The 14629-nt window shown below is 42.2% G+C and overlaps 2 protein-coding genes across 6 annotated transcripts in view; one reads left to right on the forward strand and one right to left on the reverse strand.

Moving 5' to 3' along the window:
* Positions 1 to 14629, forward strand: part of LOC143355163 (uncharacterized) — a 75541-nt gene that overhangs the window by 24217 nt on the left and 36695 nt on the right. The window contains exon 3 of the mRNA XM_076789738.1: positions 9867 to 9890. Coding sequence (XP_076645853.1) covers positions 9867 to 9890 — 24 coding nt within the window. The remainder of the gene's footprint in view (positions 1 to 9866; positions 9891 to 14629) is intronic.
* The window catches only part of LOC143355160 (uncharacterized), a 44938-nt gene that overhangs the window by 11260 nt on the left and 19049 nt on the right, over positions 1 to 14629 (reverse strand). For 4 of the 5 annotated variants that reach the window (XM_076789732.1, XM_076789733.1, XM_076789731.1 and 1 more), the window contains exon 3: positions 1057 to 1448. In XM_076789732.1, coding sequence (XP_076645847.1) covers positions 1057 to 1447 — 391 coding nt within the window. In that variant the 5' untranslated portion in view covers position 1448. Of the gene's footprint in view, positions 1 to 1056; positions 1449 to 2549; positions 2964 to 14629 lie in introns of those variants that run through there. The other variant, XM_076789735.1, reaches the window with a different exon arrangement.

The following is a 14629-nucleotide window of genomic DNA, read 5'->3' on the forward strand; positions in this document are numbered from 1 at the left end:
GTTATATTCAACACCATTCGCCAAATCGCTCGAAAAATTCCAACGGAAAGAATCAATTTTCTCTGTGAATACACAAGTCGATCGGAAATGAGCTAAGTCACGAGGATCAGAGCCGGTTTAAAGACATTCTATCAGGATCATAAACATTGTTTAGCTCAAAGTCCTGAATGGGTGCGCCCGGGGTTTCCGGTTACGAGCAGAAGGTTTAAGAGACGGCTTCTCTTGAAATATTGCACAAATATTGCCGACTCACATCGGTGCTTATAAAGGCCGCCACACACGATCCGTCTTGTCGTCTCTTTGACTTGTGCTGTCATAAATAAGGAATGCAAAACGGAACACGGCTGAACCCGTTCTCGCTACGTTTAGTATGAAGACTTTCTTGTCAGTTTTAAAATAACATGGCTTACCTACAAACTCTGGCTGCAGTCAATATCATTGCAAAGAAAAAGAAAAATTTCATTACCGAAAACAGCAGAATTTAGCCATTTAACGAGCATTCGTCTGTGCTCGGTTGAACTTCAATTTTGTGGGAGTGGGGGCCGAACGAGCATTTTAATTTCACGACTATTAATTACACTATACTACTATACGGATTCCGTGTACTCGTGTCTTTTCAGTACATAGTCCAAAATCGTAGATTCAGCAGGTACTAAGGAGGGGAATACAGTTACCCTCTCTCTGCCACTGACGGCTTAGGCACGACGCAAGCGCAGACGCAGCGCCAATTGGGTGCGCGCGTCACGTCACGTGACCGGTCCCTGGCGGAAGCGTGGGGATGTTCGCGGCCGGGGATTGGGGGAACGGCGTCGTAGAAGGGGAAAGGTATAGTGGGAGACATAATCTGTCGATACTGGGCCCAGGGCGGAGGGCCCACGCGTCCTCGAGCGCCTGGCTATGGTCCCTTGGGTCTAGAAGTCCACGTGCTAACCAGATAATGTTGGGGGTAAACAATGACAATCGTGGTACTATAAACTTTAGGATCCTCGCTGAAGGGTACAACAGAGGTATCGCATCTTCATTGTACCCTAAGAATCGCAAAAGAATTGAACCTACCGAAGAGTCTACCGGTGCTAGAAGACTTCCTCATCGAAAGATCAGCCTGATCGGCGACAGCCTGATCAGCGACATCCTGATCAGCGACATCCTGATCCTTCCAGTAGGTGCTGATCGAGATGCTGACCGGCTGATTCTTCGCCGGATCCTGCTCCTTCGGCTGCAGGCCGGCCATGTCCTCGATGTACTGATCCTCGTCGGAGTCGTTCAGAAACTTCGACAACGGCTGGTCCTCCTCCGTACCTCTATGAAGTCCATGGCGGTGCGAGATCAAAGGGGCGTATTGATCGGGAGTGAGGCGAGAGGGGTGGAAGTTGCTAGCCCCCACCATCGCTACACACACCGCCAGCCAGACCGTTGCCGGAACCACTGTCACCCCCGGCAGCATCATCCTGCAATCAAACGGATATTCTTCGTTACTACTGTTTCCCTCTCGAGCGAGCAAAACGGCCGCGAACCTCCCGCACACGAGGGCCAGTCGAATATTAACTGGACATTGCATTCTGCAACTGCATGGTCCTCCTTGTCAACATCGGATCGTGCGGGAGGATCGAGCAGGCATGCACACAATGGGGTATTCGACCCGAAAATCCGAACGAAACTACCGTAAAATTCGCTTAGTCTTCAGGTTCCCTTTGCTGAAAACCACTCAGAATTGATAAATAACGTCATTTTGACAGTTGGAGTTTCTACTTTGTGAAACTTTATGCCGATTTTGTCTACACGAATGTCCAGGAGGTAAATTTCACCCTCAAAGTGAGCGTATCAATCTGTAAATATTTCTTAATATTTCTCAAGTGCTACGATAACCGAACATAATTTGTTGTAATTTGTAGGTACACGATTAAAAAGTTTGATGACCTCCCTTTAACACTAGAACTACCGGACCAGTCAAAATTACTGGTTCCTAATTTTTTCTTTTACAATTACTGAAATTGTAAAAATGTTTTCATCGGAAATTTTTTAATTAACCTCTTCATTGAAGCACATATTACAATCAAAGTTGTATGAAGTCTGAATGGGCACAGTCTTGTCACTGTTACAAAGCAATATACGCCAGTCGCATTTATTGCTCGGTAGTTCTAGTGTTAAAGCAAGTCAAATTTTAATTTGGGAAAATAATTTCAACCAAGACGTTGTCACTTGAAAAAAGATATTCATACAACATAAAATAATCAACCTTAACCTTAGTAAATTCACTAGTAAAGTTAACAACATATTACAGGTTTTAATCTCTTTATGTACCGATCGATGCCATTAACAAGTAATATTAAGCAGAAAAATAAATTTGAAAAACATGATCCAATGTGATGGTGAAAGAGTCTCATAAAACAAGATAAATAAGAACAATTTTGTCATTGTTTCTTCGGCAAATCAACAAGAAATAGTAACAGGAAAAATAAATAAAAAAAATATGGTCCAAACGAATATGATGGTAAGAGAGTCTCATAAAACAATATCGATAAGAACAATTTTGTCACTGTTTTTCTCACCCGGGACAATTGTGCGAACCGTCGGGAATGGTTCACGGTGCGACGGTGACGAGGTACATCCGTAAATCTACTCGGAGAAAAGGAAAATGGCGGTTGACGTCTCCGGCAGATCGATCACCGAAACTAGACACACCATGACCTTTCACTCGCGTCTCAGCTAAACGGAATCGCGTTCGTTGTTGCACACGAAAGCCTATCGATTTCGGGACACTCGACTGCCGCTCGTGGAAACGGGTCCAACCCCTTCCCGGTCCCCTTAACGCGAACCCCTCTTATTAGATTCTGTTCCCGTTCACGAAATTCCCGATCCACGCTTTGTGAACCTGTTCTCAGCCGCTGACCCGGAGAACAGAGAAGCAACAATCGGTCCTCGACGCGTTCGAGGTGAATCGAGTGATCTTGACACACTGTCGCTGCCAAGTCGACACCGGCTAAACTTAACAACTCCCCTCTCCTCCTTGTCCCGATCCCGCTGACTTCTTTGGCTTCGCTGGCGACCATCCCCACCCCCGCCCCCCGATACACTTCCGACAGACAATCATCGTTGTTGTCTATTAACGCAACGATCTCGGACAATTTAGCCGAGAACGTCTCGCGCGACGTTTTCGCGCGTTGCTGCGAGACGAATTAACAGGTCCAACGTCGCGTGGGCCATCGGAGATCCTCGCTTCCGGTCTGCGCGTTTCGATGCGGCGACCATAATTCTCATAACTAGACCGCGGAGTTCATTTATTTATCATTTTATGTACAGATCAAATGCGAAACAGCCGAAAAGAAGTCTGCTGTTTTCCGGAATTTTTTTCAAGGATAATTAACAATTAAACAATTCTAGGTTTTTACGGTGCTCCTAACGTAACTCTTGACTTCGCTCTCCATTTTTTTCCGGACAAAATATTTAGAAATGACAGAGTTATTCCCTGTTTTTTAAAACGGTCTTTTATTGGCCGCCATTTCGATGTAATATCAAAGATCAATTCATTTAATTCTTAATTTGGAGTCGTAATTGGAGTTGTAATTTTTTGAGAAATTTTCTCCCTTTTCTGATTTTTCTACGTGTTGAACTCAAGGGGGCATGACTTTTTGAACTCTCACGGAATGAGTACATTGCCCAAATGTTTTTACAGAACGACTGGTTAAAAAGCGTGTACATCTTTTTTTATAATGTTTGTATAATAGCGTGAAGTACGCACACGTAGAGTTTCAGCTTAGGCGAAACTTTTTCGAAACAGTTTCAGCATGTTTACAGAAGTTCATTCATATTATACTTGCACACCGTGATTATGAAAACGTCCTGAATTTATATGAACAATGTGAAACTAGAATCTTTGAAACGTGTTCATAGCTACATATTTATTACTCACTATAGAAAAATGTAAAAAATAAATATGGCAGCATTTAAAAAAAAACGTTAAATTCCCTGAAGAGAAAATCGAGTTTCTTCGGAACTAAAAACGAATAGTCAGTGTAAAGTTTTTTAACACACATGAAATGTTATTAAGATCCTGCAGGCAAAATTTAAAGTTAATTAGCCGAAAGTAGTGCGAGTTTTCAGGACCACCGTAAAGGAAAAAGTAATTTTAAAGGAGCTCTGCTGTCAGCTGCAGCAGTTCTTTGAAACACTATGTCAGACTTGCTTCGTAATATTCTAAAAATATTAATTATAAAGAAATATGTGAAAAATCGATGTACACGAAGATTATTTTAACCAGCAAAATTAACTTTTCATTCGCCAAGGGCGTGTTTAATTTTTATTTCCGTGGGAAAAAACGTTTCCCTTCCATAAATTTAAGCTTGATTACGAGGCAATGTGTTAGGCACTAATTGTCAACCGATGATTAGTGTTACGGGCTAGCGTAGGTGAAGGTCTATTAATTCGGCCTCAAGACATCCTGAACTGTGGTGCTTAGACAGCTGTGAGCAACATGCGGTCGAACCTCAACTTACAACCATTATATTTGCTATTATGGATGTCCGTGAACCGCAACACGATGTACAAAGAATGTCTACTAGAAACGTCAACATCCTCATAAAAACTTCATTAACATAAACTTCTGGACCCAGGAAAGAATAATAAAACGTGTCCTATCAAAACAGTCCCACGCGCGTGGGAATTTGAGATTCAGAGATTCCAAAATATTTGGACGCTTTATAAAGTTTGCTTTGCACTAAAATAATATTTGCACGCAAACTAGATCAAGAATATTAATTTATTTAATATTCCTCGTCTCAATTGCGTGCAAATATAAAGAATAGTTTTCGTTTATAAAAGTATACAAAATAATAAGGAAAAAGTGATTTTTTATTTAATTGTCTACAAACAATATTGTCAGATTTCCCGAGCAGAAATATATAAAACACGAAATTGACGTTACAAAATTCGACACAGTATTAATAAAGATTGTCCTATAGTTTCGTCGTGGTAAATAGCAACTGTCATCAGCTATTCTCGCCTAGCGTCGCAGTTCTTGGCAATGTTAATGACTGCATAGTGTCGAAGAAACCCCCACCCGCAGAGTGCACTATAACATATAGTACACAGGAGGAGGAAATTCTTTTGTGTAACATAGATTAGGATGATTTTATATACGTAATGCCTTATGGTATTGTCGCGGAGTTAGGTGTACGCGCTCAAAGGTTCAACTGCAGCATGGTTTCCGAGCATATGCTCCTCGGCAGTGACTGCCAGCAAATTTGCAGATATGGGAAAGAAGACTCGTGTGTCCGAGCCTCCTTTGATTCAGAGTTAACTGAGATCACAGTAATGTTACTGACGGTCGACGAAACTCCCGGTTGAATTTCCACGTGCGTGGGAATCGGCAAAGCGAAATTCTGGCTTCGAGCTGTCGCAAATCTTGAATCAGTGCAAAAGAAATTACGAAACGAAATGTCCGTCTCTCCTATCTTTACGATCCAAACTTCCATATCCACTTGAAATCGAATTAAATTTAAACTCGTGCAACTATTTAATAGCCAAGCGTGAAATTACTGTATAAATTATCGTTTCTAGCCGACTGAGATTACTGTAGAAATCTGATTTAATTTTTGTGATCGAAAAGTAGAAAACGTCTGATCGATTAAAAAATTCAGTAAAATCGTGAAGATATATTTAAATATCTTCTACCATATTGAATAAATTAATATTTTTTTTATCGTTGTCATTATTACATCCACCTAATTTTACTACTATCGCGCAAAATCTAAAGTGATTGCAGTCTTATTAAAATTTGATTTGCTCCGAGTACATCACTGTGAAAAAGTGTCTTCTATCTTGGACAAAGAATTGTGTCAATGGGTGATGCAACGGTCGGTGCGTTTAATGATTTGTTAGCGAGCATCGGTGTATCTCGAGTTAGCGATCGACCACTACAATCGTCTTTATTTAATTATTGCTTCGCGAAATACTTCCGACGCCCTGAAATTTTGATGAAGTAATTACTGTTGACGCTTTCTTACATCTATGTTGCCTCCTCTGTTAAGTTGGAAAGAATTTTTAGAATTTTCGTCCCATTAGCATGTGCAACGGTTCCTTCGAAGACTATGTCCTCGACAACGACCGGTTACCGGTTGAACGAGCAGATAATTAAATCCGACCAAAGTCGGCGGTGACAAGTTCGTTCGATTATTCAATAACACAACTGTCTTTGTCCTTCGAGTCGTAGGATTTCTAGCCATGTTCGGGCAATCATGAGTCAGTGACTCAGTCCACTCAGAAACCGAGATAATCGCCCACCTGGATCGCCAGTGACCCACCGTAATTACGTGATAACGAGCCGAGATGATGTCGTTGCGCAATCATTTCGACCGCTAATAACACAACTAATTATACAATCCCCCCTCCACCCCGATGAATGGAATATTTCTCATTGAATTCTAGTTAAAACCTTGAAGCACCTGTTTCCTTTTATTTATAATAATTCGAACGTGAAAACGTTTCCTCTCGAACAGATGTGTCGTCTAATTAAATAATTACTCGTTACGTGTCGACATACGTTCAACCGCATCACTACAGTTAATTATTTCACTGACAATCCCCAACGACCGATATTAATTAAAATCAATATTGACAACGTTAATTAATATTAATATTAGTCGTACACATATATTGAGTTGTGACACAAAAAGCAGAGAAATTACCGATCAATCGATCATAAAATCGTTGACTATAAAGAATTAATATTTAATCACCGCATTTGCAATGAGTCGCAAGTAAATCGTTAAAATTAGAACATACTAGTATTTGTGATTAACAAGAAAAATATTTTCATAAAAATACCTCGTAAAGAAACAGGACTTGTTCCCATCGTCATTTATGCGAAAGGTTATTAGTGACCTATAGTCGCCAAAGACACCAGAATAAAATGGCTAATATTAGTAAAATGATTTATTTTGATCCTTCGGTCCGACATATATTAAAACCTCCTCCGTGTGATGAAGACGTTCGCTCTAAATGACTCAGAACCAGCTAGACGAAGATGAAGCAATTATGTCACTTCATGCTAAACCTACACTCTAGCAAATCTAAACAAAATATTTTCGTTAGAGAAACGAAAGCTTTGCCAAACTCCACCGAACAGCGGAGAGCACGCTAACCCCACAGTTAACGTCGAAGACGTTAGAATGATTGTTATAAAACGATAACCAAAAATTGCAGCAGGCCCGAAGATCTGCAATCTATGGCAGAAAAAGGAAAGGAATTTACTAAAAAAAAAATGTGCTAAAATTTCCCCGTTACACCGAAAACATTAACCACAAATGACTCGGACCGGCGAGGATGAAGCAATTATGTCTCTGAAAGCCGAACCAATTCCCCAGCGAATCTAAACAAATGATTTTCATTAGAGAAACAAAACTTTGCCATTTCCGTCGCATCCGGTTGATGACACTCGGACCACTCTGGTAGCCAAAGAAGTCTGCCGAGCATTAGAGAGCCTAACTGCAACTCGAGAGAGAAAGAGAGAGAGAGAGAGAGAGAAGGGGGGGAGGAGGTGGGAAACCGGAGGTGGATTCTAGCGGCACTTCTCGCATCTCGCCACCGCATCTCCAAGGATTGCTCTTTTAGAGAGGTCTCGCGCTGCAGGGGTCCTCATGATCACGAGGGTTCGCGGCACGGTAGACTGAAATGCAACTGCATAACTACGAATATTGAATGAGCACCTTATTAAATGGGTCGGGCTTAGGTCGCTAGCTGCCGGAGCTCTGCACGGTAAACTTCTCGGTTTCACCGCCTAGCTTTGGTGACTCCTCCCTCGCCTAGCCTCTAATACAGTAGAACCGCGTATAACGCCGATTCCGCCACGGATTGCTACTGCCAGAACCACCTAAAACACTATTTTAAAGGGGCCGGTCTCCGTAGATTCGCGATAAGGTAGAGTGACTACATTACCGTCAAAAAATGGTTTTACATGCTTCAAGTTTTCGTCCTTAAATAAGAATATTTTGTCGCTGGTAAAGGGCTCATTCGAAAGAGGAAGGTTCAATCTAGTGCGCGCTGGTCAGGAGCTGGCGAGATTATGCAGATATTTGGTAATATAAGCGTTCAAAGTAGGCCAAAAATTGACGATGTGCATGCCGTGGAATCCGAGCATTTTTATGCCATTGGATGAGTTCTCTGGACGATGTCGAGACCAGCGCGCACTAGAAAATATCTCCAGCTACAAATTGAGCTATGTTTTGTCTTGATTCTGTTGCGAAATATAAGCGAAAACTTGAAGCATAATATCGATAATACAGAGGAAAAAATGTGACAAGTTTAGTCACTGATTTAAGACCCATCAGATCAAGACCAAGACGGATCTTGAGTCCGTGTCTGAAGGCTGCGAATGGGAATTATTAATTAAAAGGTCACGTGACTACCCCGGGCCTCCATTCCACTTTGACAGACAGTGGCTCACAGTAGTATTCGAACACTCTCAAAAGGATCATCACACTTTTAAGATTGGATCGAACAACTTAAATTTCTCCAGTGCACCAGAAGAATTAGTTTACTAACTGACGTGAAGAAAATTTTTTGAAAAAATTGCAACTGGTCGGAATCGTGGAGAAAATGTTAAATGTTACTCTTTACAATTTCTTTTTACCTGGGCCTGTACTGGAGGCGTAACAAATTCAAAGTTTCACTGATGGTGTAAAAAACAACTTTCAGTATTTTCTGACGAATAGCAATTTTGTCAATATTTCTTTCGTGCAGTAAACTAATTGATCTAACTTCTAAAACAAATCCAACTCTTATGGTTCAGTCTTAAAAAGGTTATTACAGCGTCTACTCGATATTTGTCCAAAACGCGGGTCTAGCCACGGACATATATCGGCCAGGAGATTATTCTTTGATCCAGGCGAGCTTACACTCTTCGTCGATCGAGATCTCTCGAGCTTCTTGGCTCCTCATGGAGTATACCCCGCGGTAGTGGGGATAATTTGGCGACATTTATCGGCTATGCCTCGGCGACATGTACAGAGAATTTACTGTATCCTTTTAAAAGTGTCCGAACATTAATGCGAGTATGCACATTGCCAATCCTCGAACACGGTGCTCCTTTTGCGTGAGTTTTAAAGTGTCCTTATTAGTAATGACAAGAACCGATTGCATTTATTTTTATTATTAATGGAAATATCTTCCGCATCGAATATTCTTTCGCCGGAGGTAGTATGAGGGAGCTGTCTCGCGTAAACGCTTCGAAAAATCGATTTGCTTGCATCTTCGAATATACCACGACAAAAACGACATGTATTTGAAAAATCGATTTTCTAAATCTCTCTAAGCTTCGCGAACATGTGCAGCAGTTATCTGCTGCTCATTGATCGAACTCGAATCAACGTCAAATCAATATTTTCAGTATTTTTCTCCTCTAGACGGCGCGCCATTGTTTTATTTTTCGTACCAGTTGAAACGATAGCCAGGTTCATGCATATTCAGAATCTTTTCGGTGTTTTTTTTTTTTTTTAGATTCGTACAACTGCAGCAGTCGCAGTCGAGTCGGTGTCATCGAGCACGATTTTTTCGAGGCGCTCACGCTATTTTTGCTTCCGAACAGTTTCTAGTAATCCTAAAATACGCACTAATAAGCCCGCGAAGTTTAAAATTTGTATGTCTGTATTATTACATATTTGTATTATTTTTTAAAATCACACACACGTTCGTAACAGTGTACTGCAGTCCAAAGGTTTGTACAGTGCGCGATCAAATTATTTTGCCCGCAGTACAAAAACCCGCGTGCCTCGAGTGCCACGGATTTGTTATGAAAATATTCTGTTGAATATTTTTTTAAATTTCGAATACGCTCTTTTTCAAAATCTCATCAATCTTTCGTTCTGTTGCAGCCGGCCGAACGAAGGGAGAAGGAGGTACGTACATAAACATTTTTATCTTAAAAATCATAGAACACAGTATTTACCAGTGACAATTGAATGACCGTCTAGAAGAACACGCGTTACAAATTTTCATTAATAGTCTTCCGATAAGTAAAGCGTCTACTAATCCGACAGAACAGTATAAACTGAATGAGTACAGTACTGGAAGAGAATTGTTCTCCGCACTGTATTGCCGAAACAAAAATAGTCTCGCGTGACGCCACGTCGTTTATTGTCATAGTGACAAATAGAATCGGAAATAACTCGTGTACGTGCCAGATATTGCTCCGCAGAGGATCGGAGACATTGCAGGGACGTGTGTGTCTCGAGCAGGGCCGTAAGGGTTAAGGTGGAAATTAAAATGCACGTGCCCCGGTCTGTGGAACATGAATGGTAGTGACGCGTCGCTAGGACGCGAGCAGGATGCAAATTATAGGACGATTATGAATTAATACATTAGTATCGGGACGCGGCACAGCCAGGCAGGCAGGCAGGCGTCTGGATTCAGTATTGAGCGGCGTTATCGCGTTAGTAGCGAGCGAGCGAGCAAAATAATTAGAACGAGCCGGTGTGTATAAGCCTATTTCTGAGTAGGCGGATAACCGTCGCGTCGGGGGACTATTAATCGGGCAGCGCAGCCGATGCTTAAGGTGACGGGGCTACGTCGGATTCGAGATTCCTAGCGATTCCTTTAGAATTGACCTTAATTCGACGGTTACCAGCGGACGGAGTCGAGGAAATTTTATCGGGAACAACAAACCAATAAAACTTTCCGCGTGGCTCTAATTAATTTCCTCAAAACTCTGTAATCGTGCCCAACTATGTCGGTAACGATCTCCAAGGATCGACCCCTCTCTTTGCAACTCGTCTGTGCATAGAGTAAGCGACCCAATTACTGTGGGGGTACCAATCTCGGTCCCTACATCAATTATACTCATTTACATGTCATAATGAATATCAAAGAACAGATACAGTGATTTCTCGATATATGTCGCCCAGACCTGGATGATAAATGTTGCGGAATTATACCCACTACTTATGTCTCCTGGACGATGCACGACGCTGGCAAGGCCCGTGTTGTTGATGTTCCGTCGTAAAAACCCTCTGCAAAGGGACGTCAGTACAACCGTGAAGGTCAGTTAAACTAACCACCCGCGGCATAATGACCATGACCGCCATAAAAAACCTACCGTAGTTTGACGTAGTCAAAAATCCGAACAACCTCAGCTGACGATCACATGTTGACCTGCGAACCGTTAGCGTACCGAAATTTATAGTTTTATAGCCGTAGCCGCCTGTAACCAAATGTATCTTCCACTCCCACTCTTCCTAATTTTCCACCACTTCCAACACCTTCCAAACACATCCTTCAACCAATCATAGACAACTTCCTAAGACCACACCCACATCCGAGCCTACCTTATTCCAAAATATTGTAACAACAACAGAACTGTCTGATACACCGAACTGACTAGTACACCGAGCTGTCTAGAACTATCGAGAACCGAATTCCTTCAAGCACCGAGCTGCTTAGAAGTTACCGAAGGCAAGCCGAGTCTTGCATTTTAGAAATAAAGACTAGTTCTCCGGAGTTTGAATTTACACTCATTCGCCGTTAAACCATTACCCAGTCGCGAGCCGATTCTCCCCAATTCCGGGATCGACGCGACACCACAGTTGACATGTATCGAGAATTCTTGTTTTAGTGAAAAAGAATTATATTTTAGTGAAAAAAATTTAATATCTCTTTTTTAATATTAAGCTTTAAAAATAAATATAATTGGCACCCTAAGTAATTGGGTCCTTCACCCTACAGTACAGAATTATCCTCACTACGTATGTCTCCTGGACGATGCACGACGCTGGCAAAGCCCGTGTTGTTGACACGTATCGAGAACTCTTATTTTAGTGAAAAAGAATTATATTTAGAATTATATTTTAGTGAAAAAAATTGAATATCTCTTTTTTAATATTAAGCTTTAAAAATAAATATAATTGGCACCCTAAGTAATTGGGTCCCTTAGCCCACAGTACGGTTTAACCGCTTGGCTTACATGCATGCAACTGTAAATGGGAGAAGAGTGGGGATAGAATTTCAAGCTTTAGAGTTTGAGTGAAATTTAACCGAGCACTACTGTACTCCGTTTCTCTATCAGTTTCCAATTGCGGGGGAAACGCTTGTAAGTTGAAGCGCCGACAGGTTGGCAGCGTTTCGTTGGTTCTCGTCACCGACAATTACGTTATCAAACGAACGAACGGGACCGTCACCCTCCTTACTGACTCGTTGGCAGCCGGCGCAAATCGTTCCGCTGTTAATAAGTAATCTCATTTAGCGGTCGAGGCGCGAGTCCGCCTACCGATTAACGGCGACGACGCTGCAGCTCCCGTTAATTAGGCAACACTTCTTTTTTTTTTTTTGTCCCCTCGTCTCGACCACCGTCAACCTTCAATCAGTTCACTGCCGATCGCCTCTCGCTGGTAAGTACATCCTGCTTGAGCAACGGGCAACTTCAATGGTGAAACATTATTATTACTTGCCGTTATAATTAATCCAATTATCTGTTTCCGGGTAGCGAACTACTCCGGTGGCAAAGGTACTCATTAACCCTCTGACGGCGGACCATGCTTACAACTATGTACAACACTTTTTTTACACGATTTTGAAATAACACGGTCCAAAAGAAAAAACGAATTACGCGACGTATGTACAGGGTGAGGCATCAGAAACCTTCACCGAAAATATCTCTGTGTTCTGAAAACGTTTTTGGTTCAGTGGGGCAATTATTTTGACGCAGAAGTTTTTTTCTCCAGGTCATATTTTCCGATATTTCAAGTTCACCGTCGTTTTTTTTTTTTTTAATGGAACGACGTATTTTAATCTGTGCAGCGTTATAGCTAATGAAAAGACGCATTCAACCATGTATAATGACCTAATGTACGTTGACCTTCAAATGACCTTCGTAGGAGTTCTTCAAGAAGCATAACTACGAAGTACATAAGTACGAAGACCATGTTCATGCTTACTGTACTCGACTAGGGGTCCGTCATACTATATCACCTAAAAATAGGGTAACACAGTGTCTACTCGGTACATGTCAACAACACAGGTCTTGCCAGCGTCGTGTATCGTACAGGAGACACACGCGACCCGTGTTATGTTTACGTTCCTCGGCGCCCGAGGCCCTTCGAGCTTCGGGGCCCCTCACGGGGTATGCCCTGCAGTAGTGGGGATAATTCCGCGACGTTTATCACCCAGGCCTTGGCGACATATATAAAGAAATCAGTGTACAGCCTGTGATCGAAGAATTAATTAAATGAAACTCTTTTCAAATGCTATCCGATTATGAAAATAGTTCAATTCGCAGTATTTTCTCTTAAGCCATTCGAAATGTTCCCCAGGCCTGAAAAGCGTCTGGGTCGCGAGGGTTAATTAAAAGTTCAGATAGACGCAAGTTTCCTGGTTGCGATAGGCGGGGCCACGATGAACGTTGCCGCTTTGTTTGGACACGATTCTTGTCCCGATAAAAAGTTGTAGTAACGTCGGCCGAGCCCGGTAATGCGTGAATTTATGATTGTCCCATTATTTGTGGTCGACGCTTGTCCCTCCCCCGGCGCGCGTGACCTCCATGTTGAAGCGAGGGAGCCCAGATCCGTGCATTTCAATTTCCACCTTGAAATCGCGTTCTCTCCTGCTCGGCCAAACAGATCCGCTTGTTTCTCTCCAGCCGTGTGTATTTTAGGACGACAGAGAAGCCCGGATACGAAATTGCATGTCGCCAAGCTGCACGCGGCTGTACCTGTACCAAGCTTGCGTTAATGTGACCACCATGTTTATGCTACCGTTGCTTATCGCGGCCAAGAATAATTGTTCACAGCATTTCCGCACGGAAATCATGGAATTTCGACTTCTCGCGACTTCGACAACTTACACGGGAATCTGTCAACGTAGAAGGGGCTAGGGACTCTCGATCTAGGCAACCCTCGAAGACAGTCGAACTAGGGGAAAGTGGAGGGAGACGGGAAAAATTACTAGACGCCACCTCAGACCGAAAGTAAAAATACAAACACACTCTTAAAACTCAAGAAAAATTAAGAACTAAACCTTGTATGAAAAATACACGCGGATTTTTGCCTAATCTAAAATACGACGCAACTACCATAATCATATGAACGTGGACGTCCGATAACCTCAATATAAACTCGGCAATTTTAAGTTTCTGGAATTTTTAAAAAATTTATTTTGCAGTGAAAAATTCGGGAAAAAATCATAGCGGTGGGTGCCATTGCGTAGAATGTTTATGAATTTTTTCATAATTTTTTGTTCGGTAGAACAGAAGAAATAATCCGTTAACCACCCTTGCGGTAGGGGTACCGACATGGAACTTGCCACAGAGGGTTTTCTTTAGAGACCCTATCGAGTGAGAAAAGATCAATTTGAGAAACGTAACGTCTAATAGTGTGTAATTCCGGGGATAATTGTGTGGATGAAAGTGGGACACCCAGTGTATATGTTACCCAGTCCCGTGGTGATCATCGCGCGCAATATTATTACCGCGAGGCTGTCCTGTTCAGGAGGCTATCAATTACACAGCTCATTGCAGCTATCGCGGAGAGATGCGCAGAGAAAGAGACCGTGAAAGTGAAGAGACCGATCGTAACAAGACTGTGGGAGGGTGGTCTTCATACTCGAGTAATTCGGCTCTCGCGCGATTCCCTCTGCGACCAGCCATTCC

The sequence above is a fragment of the Halictus rubicundus genome, chromosome 6 (assembly GCF_050948215.1).
Source record: "Halictus rubicundus isolate RS-2024b chromosome 6, iyHalRubi1_principal, whole genome shotgun sequence".
Taxonomy (NCBI): domain Eukaryota; kingdom Metazoa; phylum Arthropoda; class Insecta; order Hymenoptera; family Halictidae; genus Halictus; species Halictus rubicundus.